The sequence below is a fragment of the Triturus cristatus genome, chromosome 2_2 (assembly GCF_964204655.1).
Source record: "Triturus cristatus chromosome 2_2, aTriCri1.1, whole genome shotgun sequence".
Classification (NCBI taxonomy): domain Eukaryota; kingdom Metazoa; phylum Chordata; class Amphibia; order Caudata; family Salamandridae; genus Triturus; species Triturus cristatus.
This window is the reverse complement of record NC_140582.1, coordinates 792487326-792505924: the sequence shown is the minus strand read 5'-3', so window position 1 is coordinate 792505924 and position 18599 is coordinate 792487326. Positions and strand designations below refer to the sequence as shown.

General features: G+C 45.3%; 1 protein-coding gene across 9 annotated transcripts in view; it reads right to left on the bottom strand.

The window, feature by feature from the left end:
- Window positions 1-18599, bottom strand: part of CLOCK (clock circadian regulator) — a 2260868-nt gene that overhangs the window by 910000 nt on the left and 1332269 nt on the right. For all 9 annotated transcript variants that reach the window (XM_085642074.1, XM_085642079.1, XM_085642082.1 and 6 more), the window contains one exon: window positions 8974-9056. In XM_085642074.1, the coding sequence (XP_085498200.1) occupies window positions 8974-9056 (83 nt within the window). The remainder of the gene's footprint in view (window positions 1-8973; window positions 9057-18599) is intronic.

The following is an 18599-nucleotide window of genomic DNA, read 5'->3' as shown; positions in this document are numbered from 1 at the left end:
TATTGTCCGGGGGTGGCGAGGGCGCAATGGGATCTTTCTCCTCCTACGGGGTTTCTTCTTGTAGATTAGCTTCTGCTAGGGCGACAGGCACACTGCAAGTTGGGGGGGCTTTTAGGCTTATGCAGGGGTGCAGGGTGGGGGGTGGTTTGGGCTTGTTGGAGTGTTTGTTGTTGTTTTTCGTTTTGCAAGGTATCGCAATGCAAGTCTCGTGTGCTGCTCTCGGGGATGGGCGGGGGTCTCCTGCCAGTTTGTGATGGGGGGTAGGGGTTTGAATATACTTAGTTGGAATGTTAATAGCTTGGGGAACGTATTAAGCGGGGGATTGTTCTGCAATTTCTGAAGAGGTGCTCTCCTGACGTAGTTTTGCTGCAGGAGACGCACCTGATAGGCAACACGTGTCATGCTCTCAATAGAAAGGGTTATAAATTCATCGCCCACTCTGGGTTTTCCTCGGGATCTCGGGGGGCAGGAATACTTGTTAGGACCTCGCTGCCGTTGGAGATTGATTCTACTACTGTTGACGAGAGGGGGCGCTTTGCGGCGGCTGCGGGGAGATGGGAGGGCAGGACACTGGTTTTGGTTTCTGTTTATGTCCCTCCTGGCCTGCAGGCCGCCACATTTGCCGACTTGGGGAGGGCCATGTTGGATCTCCCCGAGGGTGTGTTGGTAATGGGTGGTGACTTTAATGCAGTTGGTTCCGGATTACTAGACAGACATCCGCCAAGGGACCCCGGGGGGGCGCAGAGATGGCTCCCAGATTTTACTGATACACTAGGTTTGGTTGACTGCTGGAGGCTGCTGTACCCCGCTCAGCGGCAGTATACTTTTCACTCTGGGGCGCACGGCAGTCTCTCTAGAATAGATTATGTTCTCACCTTGGCTGCCCACGCTTCCTTGGTGTCTGAGGCTAGGCACATGGCCAGGGGCATCTCCGATCACTCGCCAGTGTGGATTAGTATGGATTTTGGCCGTGGAGCGGCAGGTAGGGTTGCCCCTATTAACCCCTGGTATTTCCGTGACCCTAAGACTCGTGGAGCGTTGTTGAAAGCGGTTGATCTTTACTTTTCGGAGAATCTTGGCTCGGTTACCTCCGCGGTGTCTTTGTGGGAAGCGTTTAAAACAGTACTGAGAGGGGAGGCCCTCTCCTTGATAGCGGATGTCAAACGTCGGGGAGATGCGGAGGTGGCGCAGATCGAGGCTGAGATAGTGGCATTAGAGTCTGTCCTGGAAGACGAGGTTACGGCGGAAACACTGCATAAGTTGAGATTAAAACAGTCTGAATATAAAGCACTGGTGACAAACGCGGCTAAGGTTCTTAGCAGGGACCAACAAGGGCGATTGTATGATGTGGGCGACAAGGCTGGGAAATTAATAGCGTGGTTAGACAGGAAAGAACGAGTGAATAGAGTTGTGCCAGAACTACTGACGGATGGCGGGGATATTGTCACTGAACCCGATGGGATAGTCCGGTGTTTTGCGGACCACTTCCGCATGGTCTATACGTCTGTGTCGGACAAGCCGGAGGAAGACTCGCATGAACTGCTGCGAGACATTGCCCTGCCTTGTCTATCCGACGTCGACAGGGAGGACCTTGATGGTGACATCACCGCGGATGAGGTTGCAGTTGCTATCCGCTCGCTACGCCCGGGCAAGGCCTCGGGCCCGAATGGCTTGCCGGTCGAGTTGTATAAACTCAGACCGGATAAGATTGCTCCGTATTTGCGAGATATGTTTGTAGAGGCGCGGGAGCATGGGTGTCTTCCATTTTACCAACGTCTGGCGACAATAGTGGTTATACATAAAGATGGCAAGCCCCGGAACAGATGCGGATCGTATAGGCCGATCTCCCTACTCAACGCTGAGCCCAAAATACTCGCCAAACTGTTGGCTAACCGTCTGATCAGGGTCATTGGGGACTTGATCCACCCGGACCAATCCGGGGTTATCCCACACCGCAACACTGCGTTGAACCTCAGTCGACTTCATGGCGTGCTCGCGAGGGTTGAGACGCTGCGGGAGTCGGCCATTTTGGTGTCACTCGACGCCACGATGGCTTTCGACACTGTGGAATGGCCGTATCTGTGGGCAGCGCTCACAAAATTCGGCTTCGGACCGGGTTTTATAGGCTGGATTAGGCTACTTTATGAGGAACCTTTGGCTAAAATCGCGGTGAACAGTAGGGCGTCATCTCCGTTCGTGCTTGGGAGGGGCACCCGGCAGGGTTGTCCTCTGTCGCCACTACTGTTCGCTCTCGCCCTCGAGCCGCTGGCGGCATGGATTAGATGGCAGCCAGACATAAGAGGGATCCGATGGTCGCCAGACCACGAGGACCGCATTTCTCTGTATGCAGACGACATCTTGTTATACTTGACCTCGCCTCGGAAATCCCTCATAGTGGTCTGTGACGTTTTGAAGTCTTTTGGTAGTAACTCGGGTCTCGCCACTAACTGGGGAAAGTCGCACCTATATGTTCTCAGTGGGGACACCCCTACCGTCCCGCGGAATTGCTCCATCCAGATCGCCCAGCGGGGCTTTCTGTACTTGGGGATATATATTTCCACAGACCCCTCTGTCCGATACGAGAAGAACCTCCTCCCTCCGCTGTCACGCTTGAGACGGGATGTTGCGGGTTGGAGGCGGCTACCGCTCTCCCTCCTAGGCCGCGCCACATTGTTTAAAATGATGTCTCTTCCCCGGTTTCTCTACGCCTTACAGAACACCCTAGAGTTAGTTCCTGCCTGTTATTTTCGTGAGGTGGAGAGCCTCCAGCGTTCGCTGTTATGGGACGGTCGACCGCGTATAGCTATAGCAAAGTTGACCCTTCCATGGTATGACGGAGGGATAGCACTCCCTGACATCAGAAGATATTATTGGGCTACCCAATTGGGAGCGATCAACCATGGGGTTTACGGTACGGCGTTAAACCCAGGGTTTGCTATGGATCGGTGGCTGTTGCGCGGGGGTAATTACCTTAGGGCGCTGTATTCCAAATCATTGGATGGGTCCCTCACAGGACCGACCAAGACGGCAGTGCATGTGTGGAAGGCGGTTACGAACTCGTTGGGCTGGAAGGACAGACTTACCCAGGCTATTCCGCTTTTTGAATCCGATATCCTAGGGAAATTATGGCACACAAAAGGGTTTGAGAAGTGGGACCTAATTGGGATTTCTAGAGTTGGGGATTTGCTGACTAAGGGTAAGGTGAAATCGTTTGAGACGCTGCAGACGGAGTACGAATTAGGGGGTACTGAATACTTTCGATATGCCCAGGTGCATCACGCTCTGCTATCTGTTCGTGCCGAGGGGGAGGCCGTGCCTGAGTCTTCTCCTTTGGAGGATCGGATTCTGGATGGTCATATGCCGGAGAGTACAATCTCCTTGATTTACAAAAAGCTTGTAAATGTCCGGACCGACCTCCTCCTTGATGTGCGAGAACAATGGACTAGGGATGGTCTCGAACTGGACGATGAGGACTGGCAATATGCCGTCTCCTCTCCGAAGGAGGTTGCGATCCCGGCTAGACTGCGGCTGGTGCAGCTTAAGATACTTCACAGGGTTTATATCACGGGGCCCCGCCTGATTCATATGGGTTTCTCTGACGATGGCTTATGCAAGAGAGGCTGTGGGATGTTGGGCACCTTTCTACACATTATTTGGGAGTGTGGGGAGATCGTAGAGTTCTGGAAACAAATTCATGATGTGATGGAGGAGGTCACGGGTATCGCACTCTTCCCGGAGGCAAGACGATGCCTGTTGAATGTCTGGGGCCCCACCGACTATGATGCCGCTCAGACCCAATGGGTGACTCTGGGGAATATGGTGGCGAAGCGAGATATTGCGCAGCTGTGGGGATCCCAGAGACCTCCCACCTTGGTAACATGGATGGAAAATATGGACTGGGGCATGTTCCGGGAGAAAACGGTGTACAGTGCCCGGGGTCGCCCTAAGAAGTGGCATAAGATATGGGGGCAATGGAACCACTATAGGGGAGATATTTGTGTGCCCCCGGTTGCTGAGATGCTCGATGTGCAACTTTCCACCTAGCTCTACTCCCAACTATATACGTAAACTGTTCATAACCTGGAGTCCGTACCCCTGCTTTCCCCTCGCTTCTTTGGCGTGGTCTACCGCTCCGCTGATGGGAGTGGGACCTCGCCCCAGCTGAGAACTAGCGCATGCTTATTATATGCTTTGCCTTGCTCGTGTTTTTATTTTTTTTGGTTTACATTAAAACTAAACCTTTGTTACTCCTGATGTACGGATATGGACCTTCCTACGTATTGTTCCCATCGTGCTGCCGAACCTCCGGGATGTCGGCTGAATAGCTGTGTACCATGTTGACGTAAATAAAGGTTTTTAAAAAAAAAAAAAAAAACAATTTAGATATAAATATTTTAGCCAAAATTCTGGCCAACAGACTGAGTCTGGTGATACCGTACTTGGTACTATCAGTTCAAGTGCGCTTTAGGCAACATCGCTCTTCCGCGGCTAATTGAAGAACGCCAATTTGTGGCAGGTAAGGAATGAAAATAATGCTGTCTCACTGCACGTACAAAAAGAGCAGAGCTACCAATTTAGGATCATGGACTGAATATGTATAGGTAAGATTTTCCTGAATAAGGTGAAGTATTTTGTAAGACTCCAACGGCGATGCAGGCATGTAACGGATACAAATCAACCCTTTCGTATCTTGAGAGGTACCAGAGAGGGTTGCCTACTCTGCCCATGTGTCATTTATACTGGTCCTCGAACTGCTGGCTATAGAAATTCGCCAGAACGAGCATATAAAAGGAATTATAACATCAGCGGGTAAACTTTAGACTTTATTGTATGCAGATGCCATAATGGCGACCATCTGATCCACTCACATCTATATGTGCCCTCATTACGCCGATATTACAGTTCACAAAATTCTCTAGATATTTAGTCAACTGGGGCAAGTGTGAGGTGGTCACCTTGACCACAGCAAAGCCAGCAGCCACTTTAGAAAGCATTTCTTTTAAATGTAAGGACTTGCATCTGAAACACTTAATAGTGTTCGTGAACATGGTATTAGAATACATGATGACTACAACGTGGCTCTACTGGTATACAAAGTTGTGGGTAGACCATGACAAGTTGTCAAGGCTACAATTGTCGCTGTGAGAGAAAGGTCAGTTCATTAATGTAAATGCAGCACCAAACTTCAATTACATATTTGTAATGATTCCTTAATGGGTCCCTACAGTTATGCTTACACTGAATAAGAACATTAAATAATTTATATGAGAGGGTAGGAAGCCACAACTCAAATTAACCAAATTACACGCTGCCCACAGAATATGGGAGATGGAGGCTACCCCACATGAAAACATAAGAGTTATCATTTGCACTATCCCAGATAAGGTACTTACTACACACAAGCATAGAACCCGAGTTTGGTAAATATTGAAAAGGCTCTAAAGCAAGCGGACTGAGATCACTATATGCTAAAGACTAGCCAATGTCAGAATCTATTAACCTCATAACACATTCACTTGAATATGCATGGTACAGATCACAAACAAAAGATGGACAGCAGAATATATAAAGTTTCTCCATTTTGATGTAAGGGAAGCATATGTGTCATGGGGGTGTACATTTTGTGACCAGAATTCGTAAACAAAGACACTGACACTATAGAACACTTAATTACCAAAGAGTGACTCCAAACATTTGCAGAGCTGCAGAATAAGTTTGAATTGCAACCCTCCAAATTTGCAAGTGTCAGCAACTGAAGCACTAACGTCAGATAGCTCTAGGTCCACATCCTACATGACTACCGGACCCCAAACTATTTAAATACTTATGAACTAGAGAAACATACAGAGGAGTGATGTCTGGTCTATACAGGGTAATAAAGAAACAAGTGAGAGGGACTTGGAATAGGGTTCCTTGTGAAACTCAGTAAATGTCTGTTTTTCCTTTGTTGGACCATATGATACTCACTATCCTTCACATACACGTCACTTCATACAAAGAAGCGCAAAGAGAGAAAAGCTGTCTTTTGCAAATATAGTGTGCTACTTCGCAGATGTACTAATGAGATTGTACAAATGGGTATATTTAAAACGTTTAAAAACTTTTTTTTCAACTCATTACAGTAAAAAAACAATGTCAAAGGGAATCAAATCCCATATATTATATACAGATACAGGGCAATGTACAGTGTGGATATATGGTCCACCAAAGGAAAACCAGACATTTATTGAGCTATACAGGGTAATTGCAGAGCACATCTTTTCATTTCCAAGTAGGCCAAGTCTAAGACTGGTGGTCATGTAGGTAACTACAGGTTGAAATTTAGTTATGATAAAATATTGCACAGGTGGCAGTTGACTCCCAAATGTATGAGAACAGTGGGCTTGTGCCCAACAGTGGCCTGCTGGAGATGTAACCACCCCTGGAGTGTTGTGGGAATGCCAAATGTTGCAACAATACTGGACGAACATATGGAACCTTTTGACTGATGCCCTAAAAACAGAGGACCCTTACTAGGTCAAACTGTCTTACTAAACGACACATCCTTGTTCCCCAATATTATTAATTTACATCAGAGATAGTGCTCAACTGCAATGGCGGCAGTCAAAAAGAAGGACGAATAAGAATCAGAGTGTCATAGCTACAAGAAATTAGTCATATGGAATATTATGAGAAGGTCATTGATCAACGAAATGTCCAACTGGAAAATAATTGAAGAAATCTAGGGTGGATTCTTAAAATTCTGAAGGAGTGTTTTTCAAATCGTTAACATTAAACAGGTAGGGCTGTGTTGAAACAGAGGCAATTAGTGGTTTCAGAATATGATATGAGGTAATACTCACTGGGTTAATTACACAGCTTGACTGATTAATGATTTTCTTTTTCTTTCTACTGCTTTTTAAAACATGTTTAGGGTATGATATGTGAGAACAACATGGCAATATCTAGGCCAACACTTGTTTAGGAAAGTAGAGGTGGATTTAAAATGTAAAAAACAGCATGTGTACGATAATAAATGCCAATAACAAAATATTAAACCCAAATAGTAAACACGGAAAAGGAGTCTATCCCAGTTTAGCATACATTAGAGCATCAGCCAGAGAAGGACAACCAAATAAAGGTATTTTGCTAAAGCTATAATTTGCTGAGTTGCCTCAGAAATGACTATGCAAATAAACAATAGAATTGCTACCCAGACTGTTGGAGATGAAAGACAGATTAATATTAGCCAAAGAAGAAAAGTCTTAAATTATTCATAAAACAGACAAAAGTCATTGCTACGATTACAAAACAGGAATGCCAGCTTTGCCACTAGAAAGAAACACATCTGAAATTCTCATGCAGAAAGGAGACTCATGGAACAGAGGAAAATTACCCAGTTTTTGAAGGGAAAATATCTCTGTCATACTTCGCTCTAAATGGCCTCCAAAATCAGACTCCTATTGACTCACAACACATTACGTGCCTAGCGACAAACTTTAATGTCCTGGGATCTGAGGGAAACTGAAAATTGTTCGAACAATTTCTCAAGCTCAATCTGCAATTTTATGTCTGATTCCACTCCAGCCATTGATATAATGAAAATTGATAACAGGGTCTTAATGGCTAAGCTGAAGGGGTACTTAAAAAAGAGGATGAGAGAACTCATCCAGGTAAGATACAGAACTTTTCTATGCCTGGGTGAAGAAAGGGTGTTTCCAGAATTCCTGAAAAAGGGATGCGGAATAGAATTTTAGACATCCACATAGGAATGGATCCAATAAGGAATTTCCCAGGTCTAAAAGCAAAGATTAGTTCAAACAATGACTGCTGCACTAGTGAACTGGAGTTAAGTACAGCATTATTCAACTTCTTTTAGACTGCTTATTATTTTTGGATAAGAGGAAATAAATTAATTGCCCTAAGTTTATTTAAGTTATGGTATATATGTGCGTATAGAAGCCCTAGTTAACATATTCTCTAAGGACATTATTGATATAGCTGTGGCCATTCCTAGAGTCATTGGCTTAATTCAGAGGATTTTTTTATGAGTAACAACGACTTTGCTTTTATATGATCTTTACTGTAATTCATAGGATGTCTTTATGCCTATAGAGTACTGCTCTGTTGGTATTTTTAAATTTAAATCTAAAAGGTGTTAGGTACTGTGATTAATGGAACACTTTCACTGTTTAAAAACTGCAACTGAAATCACAGATTTATTTTTAGCCCATGAGTTTGTTCCGATTAATTTTCAAATGTACCTTTTAAATCCATTTTTTCATTAGATAATTTCTTGGAAATAAATGTATATACCACCAAAAACAAAAATAAAATCAACAGAGCCCTTCCATGAAAGAAATGTAGTGGATGAATCTAGTCTCATTTGCACTCCAGAAAGCCAGGGTGTCAAACCTGTTCATTGTATTCATCTGAATAAATGTAACTTTACAAACCATGAGTTATTAAAGCTTTGTTTGCAGAATCAGATGATTTTTAAACAAATGAAGCAGAGAGCAGTTGGTTTATACCTAAAAAAGCAGCCTGAGAGTTGATTATCCTAATTCAGTAGTGGTTATGAGCCTTCATGTCATTTGGCATCTTATGCATGTTCACTAAGTGATGGAATCTACTGTTGTAGCTACAGTATATTCCTTATGATAGAAGATATACTTCAGACTGCTCAAACACCTGACATTTACCAGAAATCAGGTGGGAGTAATTTAATTAAATTGGAATCAGCTATAATTTATTTATAGTGCTAGGCACTAAGTTAGGGCCTTCAATGTAAGGAACGGGTACCGTAAGATCCTATTGTCAAGTCATAAATAGATTCAGGATAGAGCCCGTATTTAATGAAGGATCTCGCATTAGGAAGGGCTACTTTTTTACCGATGACAACTGAAACAGTGTTACATGTGTTTCAGGCAGGGGATATAAATTACAACACATTTTACATCAACATACAAAAGGTAATTATAAGAAAAAACCCACCTGTGGTCTAGAAAAAGAAACTTCCATTCTAAGCTATGTCTTGACGTGAACTCTTCATTGAGTTCTTCAATTGTGCACATTTCCTAATAGGAGAAACAAATGCAAAAATGAAAACAACATCTTACATAACATACATGTATATAAATATACACATACAAATTAACCACTTCTCCTTTCCATCCCACCAGACCCTTGTCACCCTCACAGCCAAAGTTCTTTGATTCAAACTTGTACAGTAAAAATGTATTCCTTTGAAGTGTCACTATTCATGTGGTCTCCTCTGCCACAAACCATACCAATCTGCGATGTTAAGGGTGTCATGTGTTCTATCCAGGGCCTATTGCGATTCTCCCTATGTTAGCCTAACAGTGCACAACACAGGCTTTGCACACGTTACTATGTAAATACGTCTGCTTCTGTGCCACATTATATTTTCACACAGAACCTACAGTTGTTTTCTGATTGTGACACGTATACTGCATTCTAGTGCACAATAGTTTAAATAAACATTTCAAACTTCCCTTGTGTCTCTGTCATATCTTATTGTGGATGAGTACGAGTGTGTGAGCGAAAGGGCGAGATCCAATCACCACCATACCTGAGAGAGTCAGGAGTGTTGTGTCCTGAGGTGCCAATTCACTTGTCTCTGTGGATGTGAGTAGGAGGGCAAGTGAGACACTATAGCTAGTCGGTTTCATGGTACTGTGTTAGTATGGTGACTCAGTCATGATCTACTATTGTTCTATGGTCCCAAGCATAGGGACCATAGAACCGAGGGCACCGTGTTTGCCACACTGCATACTCTCTGTTAAGGCACTCCCTCGATAGGCGTTCCACTGAACGTCCTCAAACAAATAAAGAATGAACATGGGGCAGGTCCTGCCCTCGATTTAGGGATGAAACTTGATGGGAATTTTCTGGTTCTCTCCGAAATGATTCTTTCTAATGTTAAAGGTGAAGCAGCTTCTTTGGCTTTATGCCAGCAACTTGCCGATGTGGCTATTGCAGACCGTGAACGCAAGTTGTCTATTATAATTTCACAGGTGTATGCGTCCTTATGACACAATAGTTTGGGAACCAGACCATCTTTTCTTCCCTTGTAAAACTGGCTTCTGATAAAGAGGCTCGCCCTGTCTGTGATTTTCCAAAGAAAACATGGGATAAATCTAAACCACCACAGCAAAAGGATAGACCTCATGGTGGTACGCTGCCCCCGGAATACTATGAATGGCGTTACAAATTTCGTGATTGCTCTAAAATGAAAACTCCTGATCGATTTCAGGTTCCTGACACTGGTTCTCCTCGTTCCTTTCAGGACTCGTCTGACCAACAGTACGACAGAGGAGGACAATCTGATCATAAACAAGGAGTGTATGTGCAACCTAAAAGGGACACAATGCTCTTTTGACGTAAAGATCAAAAAGGAGGATCAACCACCTCCTTATAAGCCCCCGTTCCTGAAAAAGAGAGTTGCCGCCTTAACAGCTAAATTTTCCCCAGACGTTGAGGACCCTTCTCCTGGACAAGTTATTGGGCGGTGACTCTCCTCGACATTGCAGCAGAAGTCACTCTGCCAGCTTCTGGAGGCAAGAGCTACTGAATCGTTTGTCATAGTAGAGACCGCCGACAACCGTGTTGCACCCCGAAAGTCTCTATAACGTAGATATTCAAATTGAAGATGATGTTAGACGCACCATTAGAGTCATCTTTTGGGACAACCTGACTTCTTAAGATATTGTTTTGGCAGAGGTTTTATTCTTGCTTGTCCCCAGGGTGAGGATGTTATCCTCCCTCCATTTTCGCATCTAGTTCCAGACACAGTTAAACAAGCTTATGCTTTGAACGGGCCCTTGCTTTGGCCCCTGCTTTATATCGCAACCAAGATTGATGGTATAAAAATTCTCCATTCCATATAATTCCTATATGCTTCACTCCGCAATCTCAGCCGCAGTATCCTATTAAAAGTGATGCCAAAGCGGCTGTTAAAGACATTCTTACTCAATTGGAGTACTAAGAAGTAATTGAACCCTGTATCACAGATAAATAATCCTCATTTTCCAGTTTCAAAACCTGATTAGTGTTATCGTATTGTCTTAGATTATCGACATTTGAATAGTCATACTCGCACTTTTGCGGTGCAAAATACACACAGTACAGCCTTAATTAATAATATTGTTCGTAAAACATTTAAAACCACGCTTGATATTTACAATGTTTTTTAAGTGACAATTTGGCTCTAGAGAGCAGGGACTGGTTTGCGTTTACCACCTTTGGTTCCCAGAGGCGATACGCCTGTTTGCCTATGGGGTATAAATAGGCCAGGCGTTTTTGCAGCTCAAATTGTATCGATCCTACATGAGACTGACCCTGATGCTTTGTCCTATGTCAATGACATCTACTTAACAGATGATGAATTGAGTCCTCATTTAGCTAGAGTCGATCGCATAATTTTGAGGTTTGCTGAACTTGGTTACAAGTTAAATTTTTCAAAATCTCACAATGCTTTCCTCAGCGTCTTTTTCCTTGGTTATAAATTAAACAATGAGGGCAGGAGTTTGGCCCCTCAATTTTTACAAAATTGTGTGCAGTTGCAAGCCCCAAATTCACTTAAATAGTTACAATCTTTGCTTGGCTTTTTAAATTTTGGACTGGGGGCGTGGCCAACCGCCAAGCAAAATGGCCGCACCTTGAGGCAGCTCTGTCCGAGCACACCCGTTCCTGAGCTAATCCATCCAGAAATCCGTGATTACTGAATGAAAAACGACAGTTTCGTGCCAACGATCCCTGCGAGAGCATTTAGAGCTAGATCAGCTGGCCGGGAGGAGCAGCATTGACAGTGGGGCGTCGCTCAGGCCCCGGCACTCACAGCAGAATTTGGTCTCCATCGCAGATCCGACTGAGAGACCTGTGACACACACTAACCTGAAGAGCCCTGATCGTGGACGGCAGAGGTCGGTGCCTGATTCCAGCCGGACCCTAAGGACGCAGTGACTCCGATAAGCGAAGTGCCGGTAGCTGGAGTAGCTCCGAGCGAGATCGGCTGTGGGGTGGACTCGCGGGACTGGAGACAGCGCGAAGGGGCCTGTATCGCTGAATCTGCCTGAGAAGTAAAGGGACGGCAAGCGATTTAGGCACCGACTACACTTGCCCCCTGAGATTGAAAGTTGCAGGGCGGCGCGGAGCAAGCACCAACCGGATCCCACTCCAATATTCCCGGAGGCGACGCAGGCCTGGCTCAGCTGATCATAGTCGGAAACCCCCTGAGGGACACTGAAGGCCAGCTAAGGCAATCTGGCACTACATCATTGCCGTAGGGCTGAAAGTGTAACACAAGCAGAGAGGCGCGCTGGGTGCCGATCCTGATGGCCCGGTTGAAGACGCTCGCTAATAGGCAGCCAACTGAAATATCGAAAGTGGAGGCTGGCGTGGAGGCTTTTTGCTGCCTGGTTTCTGTGGTTCTGCCCTCACAACATGACACCAGCTTGGACCACCAAACAGCTGCAACGAAGGGCACCCTTGTCCTCCATTACTAGAAGGAAGCAAATTGCTGATAAGAACTCAAGGGCTCACTTATCCTGAAGACACAACAATCGCTTGTGGGCCCGGGAATATCCTGCGGCTCTGAAGGAGTAACCGAGTTAATACCGGAGACTCAGTGCTGACTAGTGATTTGCAACCCGGAGAAAAGCCAACATTACATTAAGGGAAAAACAGCATGTGGAGTATTAGTAGACGTTCTCAAGCGACATAAACAAGAGGTAGTAGCCAATGCCGATGTTTGTTTCGTCCTAGTGAGAGGACACATCCTAGCAACACCGAACCAGAGAAATAGAGGAACTACCCTGCCGGTTTTTCATTCTCTCATCCTTGGGCCTACATAGATCAGACATGGCAGGTGGTCGTTCCACCAAGTCTTCCATGCAGGCTAAACTGGATAAGTACACATGGTGTAAGGGTTCCGGTCCCAATGACAAGGAAGCAGAAGACCCGCCTGAGAAACAGCAGAAAGTTGATAGGGCACGAGAACTGACCCTACAAGATATACTAACGGCCATCATGCCGGTCAGAACGTCACTAGAATCCAGGATTGACTCTGTGTCCTCAGAAGTTTCCTTAATAGGAGCGGATATGCGTTCAATGAACACCAGATCAAAGATGTCGAGTCGACTGCAGGCTCCCTCGTCAAAGACACGACCACCCTTCAGCGTAGGGTAGATGATCTCCAGGCCCTGAGTGAAAGGATGGAGGTTCAGCTGGATGAATACGAAGGGCACTCAAAGCGCATTAATGTACGAATACTAGGGGTTCCGGAGTCCATGGAGGAGCAAGCAGCAGACTTATTTGTGGAGGAACTAGCCAGGACTTACCTAAAGTCAACAAGACTGTCAAAATTCTTCATGGTCGAGAGAGCACATAGAGTGCCCGGGGGCAAACCGAAACCTGGTGCCCCTCCGAGACCTATAGTGGCGAGAATGTGTAACTACAGAGACAGAGATATCATTCTACAAACCGCTCGCAAAACACCACCAATTGAATTTCAGAACAGTAGGGTGACTTTCTTCCCAGACTTTACGCTCAAGGTGCAACGCCAGAGGCACAGCTTCCTGGACATAAAAAAAGCACTGCGTGAAAAAGACAATTAAATACGTGATGCTTTTCCCAGCCAAATCAAGAGTGGAGTCAGAAGGAAGGGTTTGGTTCTGTGTTACTCCTGAAGAGGCATGGGATTGGCTGGATGGCTGGCGACTGGCCGGAAAGGAGGGTCTCACCAAAGCCAACGAAACAGACAAGAGAAACTTTGAGGGGAACAGGGGGTAGGATCCCCACCAAGAGAACACACGGCAGTTGAAGGCTGCAAGTGAGAACTGGTCTGTATGCATCACTGTAATTGCGGAGGTCCCATAGACACTGCCTCTATGGGCCTGGTAGTGGCTTGGCCCTTCAGTCCAGGAACAAGTAGGGGCAAGGCACGAACTAGAAATCTTTATAGATGGTGCGGAACTGAATAATGTTAATCAATGAAGTAATTGATGGTAGCATCGTAATACTGATCCAGTAATTCACTGAAGTGATTTAGAAAGGGTGTCAGGTTGGGCACACGCACCTTAAGTTACAGGGGTGGGCGATAGGCACTCTGCAAGTTTGGGGGGGGTGGGAGGTTCCGATACCACCATGCAGGGAGGTGTATGAAGTTGACTATAATAAAGGGGGTGGAGTTCTTGTCACTGAGACCTTCTGATACAATACATATCCATGACAGTAATCAAAAAGTAAAGCTCTCTGGTGACAGGAAGGGAAGTAAGAGAAGTTTAGTTCAGTTCAAGAACAGTTTGGGCAGGATTGACCACAGATGGGAAAGTAGCGACAATCCAATGAGTATGTTTAACAAGGGGCATATTAAGAAGATGGACGCTGAACAGATCACTGGAAACTGCATGGGACTTCCCTCAAGAATGCAGATTAACACCATGGCGAACATGGGTTCAACAGCTAAACAAACAAGGACTCAAATTGTTGTCCTGGAATGTAAATGGACTGGGGGACAAGATACAGAGGGGAATAGTGCTCCAATTCATACAACGACTTTCCCCAGAAGTGATTTTGCTACAAGAGACGCATTTACTTGAGAATGCATGTAACGCAATGTCTAGATGGGGTTGAAACTGGTGGCACATTCAGCATTTGGTTCAGGATCAAGGGGGGTGAGAATAATGACACGGAAAACTTTTCAAATCATGATCGGCCGCATATGGACAGATAACCTGGGTAGATTTGTAGCGACCTCAGGGATGTGGGAGGGCTGCAAGTTAAACCTAGTCTCAGCCTACATGCCTCTGGGTCTCCAAACCCTGGCATTCAGGGATCTTTTAAATCTCCTTCTTGGCCTGCCGGAGGAAGCCTAGTGATTGAGGGCGATTTTAATTCAATTGTCTGATCCCTTAGATCGGTGGCCCTCCCGTACGCAAATTCACAGCTTTTTGGGAGCAATGGGCCTAGTAGACGCGTGGAGGAGGCTCCATACAGAGGAACAACAGTATACTTTCTACTCAGGGGCCCATCGCAGCATGTCCAGAATAGATTATATAGTAACACCGGTGAGCCAAATGAATAGTATTAAAGAGGTGAACCACCTAGCTAGGGGTATATCAGATCACTCACCCATCTGGTGTCAGTAAGAGGTGGGAGAGCCCGTAACTGGTAGAATGGCTCCTATCAACCCATGGTATCTTAAGATCCCCATGTAAGAGAGACAATTATACGGGACACAAAACTAGATTTCCAGGAGAATGAGGTCTGTGTAAACTCAGCTCTGATATTGTGGAAGGCTTACAATGTCGTTATCCGGGGTGCAGCCATAGCTCAAATCGCAGGGTCCAAAAAAGAGAAACAGACAGAAAGAGTTCGCTTAGAAGTAGACATATTGCAGATGGAGAAAATCCGTTGGGACGATAACTCTGAAGAGGTAAAGCAGGCACTACAGTTGAAAAAATAATACACCGACTCGGCCATCGATGTGGCCAGGACACACTACAGGGCAACACTTAGCAGAATCTATGATGTAGGGGACAAGGCCGGGAAACTGCTGGCCTGGCTAGATCGTAGGGACCAAGCAAATAGAGTAGTGGTACAATTAGAGGTAGAGTCTGGTATGAGGCTCACTGAACCGTAGGAGATCGCAGATGCATTTGACCACTATTATCAAACTATTTATGCGTCACAGACACCACACACGGAAGAGGAGGCAAACTCCTTTTTGAGGGACATCTCGCTACTGTTGCTTACTGAAGAAGAGCGATCAGACCTGGAACAGGAGCTGACCAGTGTGGAGGTAGAAAAGACAATACAAGACTTGCGTGTGGGTAAAGCAACACGTCCTAATGGCTTGCCCATTGAAATATATAAGCTAGCCCCGAGCAAAACCGCACTTTACCTAACTAAAATGTTCCAGGAGAGTAAGGAAGTGGGCTTGCTTCTTGGCAACAATAGTGGTCATTCATAAGGAGGGGAAGCCGAAAAACATGTGCTCCTCGTATAGGCCAATATTATTGCTTAACGCAGAAGCCAAGATATTGGCGAAAGTCTTGGCTACTCGCTTATTAAGGGTAATCACGAAATTAGTTCACAAGGACCAATCGGGCTTTATGGCAGCCAGAAACACCTCCCTCAATTTGCGAAGGCTACATGGAGTGCTAAACTGAGCCAAAACGATCAGTGAGGATGCGGTGGTGGTATCTCTTGGTATCAAATGGTCCTACATGTTCGCAATGTTAAGGAAACTGGGGTTTGGCCAGGTATTTATCGGGTGGGTCCGACTCCTATATAGAGACCCGCTGGCCCAAATAGTGGTCAACAGGAAATCCTGTACTTTTACACTTAGTAGTGGCACCAGACAAGGCTGCCCCCTCTCCCTTCTGCCTTTTGCCCTGACTCTCGAACAACTAGCTATGTGGATACGGAATGACCTCCTTATCAAGGGACTCAGGTGGGCTGAGGACTGGGAAGACCGTATTTCACTATACGCTGATGATATTTTATTGTACTTAGCTTCACCAGTGGCCTCTCTGAAAAGGATATTGCACATCTTCATCGTGTTCAGCAGATTTGCTGGATATAAAATTAATTGGTCTAAGTCAGTTATCTATGTCCTAAGAGTGGTGCTGCCTTCACTGCCTAGGGGTTTCACTATAACAGAAGGGAAGGTAGAGTTCAAATACTTGGGGATCCGGGTCTCCAAAGACCCGACCCGTTTTTATGAGCACAATCTCCTGCCCCCATTACAGCGATTTAGGAGCGATGTCCTACATTGGAGATCACTCCCTCTGTCCCTACTGGGGCGCACAGCCCTATTTAAAATGATATCCCTCCCTCGGTTCTTGTATGTCTTACAAAATACACTGCACCAGGTAGGGTCAGACTACTTCAAAGACATTAACAGTGCCCTTAGAGAACATTTGTGGGATGGAAAGCCAACAAGGATCACCACTCAGAAGCTAACAATAGGGTGGTATGATGAGGGAATTCGCCTCCCAGACATCAAAACATATTACTGGGCGACAACTTGCCGCAATAAATCAGTGTACATACAGGACACAGGGAGACCCAGGATTTCATATGGATAGATGGCTACTCCCGGGGGAAGCTTTGAAAGGGCACTATATTCAAACCCAGCTAAGATGAAACTGATGGGCCTATGGGACACGCAGTCCAAGTGTGGCTAGCAGCTACGAAGAGCTTGGGCTGGGAGGGCAGGATTACACAGGCCACACCACTTTGGGCAACTAGGCAAACTGAGGCGAACCCATGGATTTGACTGTTGGGACTTAATAGGTATTTCGAGGGTGGGAGACTTATGGAAGGAGGGTGGAGTGATTCCCTTCGCCCAATTGCAACTGGAGTATGAATTGGCTGGCACTGAATACTTCAGATACTTGCAGACCAGGCATGCTTTGCTAGCGGTAATAAAAAGGGGAGAGCCACCACCAGAATTCTCCCCGCTAGAAGATAGGGTATTAGACGGGGATATCACCGGAAAAAGCCATTTCGCTAATATAAAAAAAATAATCAACAACATGATGGACTCTGTACTCCGACTTCGAATAAAATGGGTTTATGACGTCGCTGGGCTCGATGATGATGAGGACTGGCTTGTGGCTCTGGCCTCTCCTTGAGAAATTTCCATTTCCTCAAGGCTCAGACTAGTGCAATAGAAGATACTTCATAGAATATACATTGCTGGACCAACAATGGTAAGAATGGGATATGACACGGAGACAGGGTGCTTCAGGAAATGTGGACAGGAGGGCACTTTTATACACATACTCTGGGAGTGTATAACTATCCAGAGATACTGGTCAGCAGTAGCGGGGTGCATGGCAAGAGTAATGGGACAAAGAATCGACTGTAACATCAAATTAAGTCTTCTGAATATCTGGGGCCCAACAGTCTTCACTACTAAAGAAAGAATATGAGTGACTCAGGAGCTGATAATTGCTTAAAGAAATATAGCAAGAAAATGGAAGGCACGGGATCCGCCAACGTTGGATGAGTGGGGGAAAGACATGGATTGGTGTATGGTGACAGAGAAGGCAATATATGAATCGAGGTGTTACCCCACTAATTAGACGCATTTCTGGGGAAAATTGAATGAATATAGGGGAAGAATATGTGATCGCTCACAACTCACAAGAGGTGAAGATCCAACGGATCAACCACAAGTGGGTTGAGAATAAATTATAAGCAATTAGCATGTGTTCGCATGATTGTTGTCCTCCATGTGCCAATACAATACTGTAATTGTTCATGATGGTATGATGTCTAGATTGTCTAATCTAGTCCTTAATAAAAAGTTGTATAAAAAATAGATTCGGAAGGACTTATTTTCTTGACTATGCTCAACACACTAAGCCACTCTATGCCTTAAGATGACCTGACTTTTAGGCATCCTGCTGGATGCCTGTACACACTGTAATTCTCAGGTCTTTACAATCTGATTTACTTGAAAAGCGACATTTACGTCCACATCTTAATACAATTAATTTGGTCATCCGGATTGTATTGGGTTCTATTGGATTTACCTATGTCACATTTAATGAAGGCTATACAGTTCCCATTACATATGTCACATT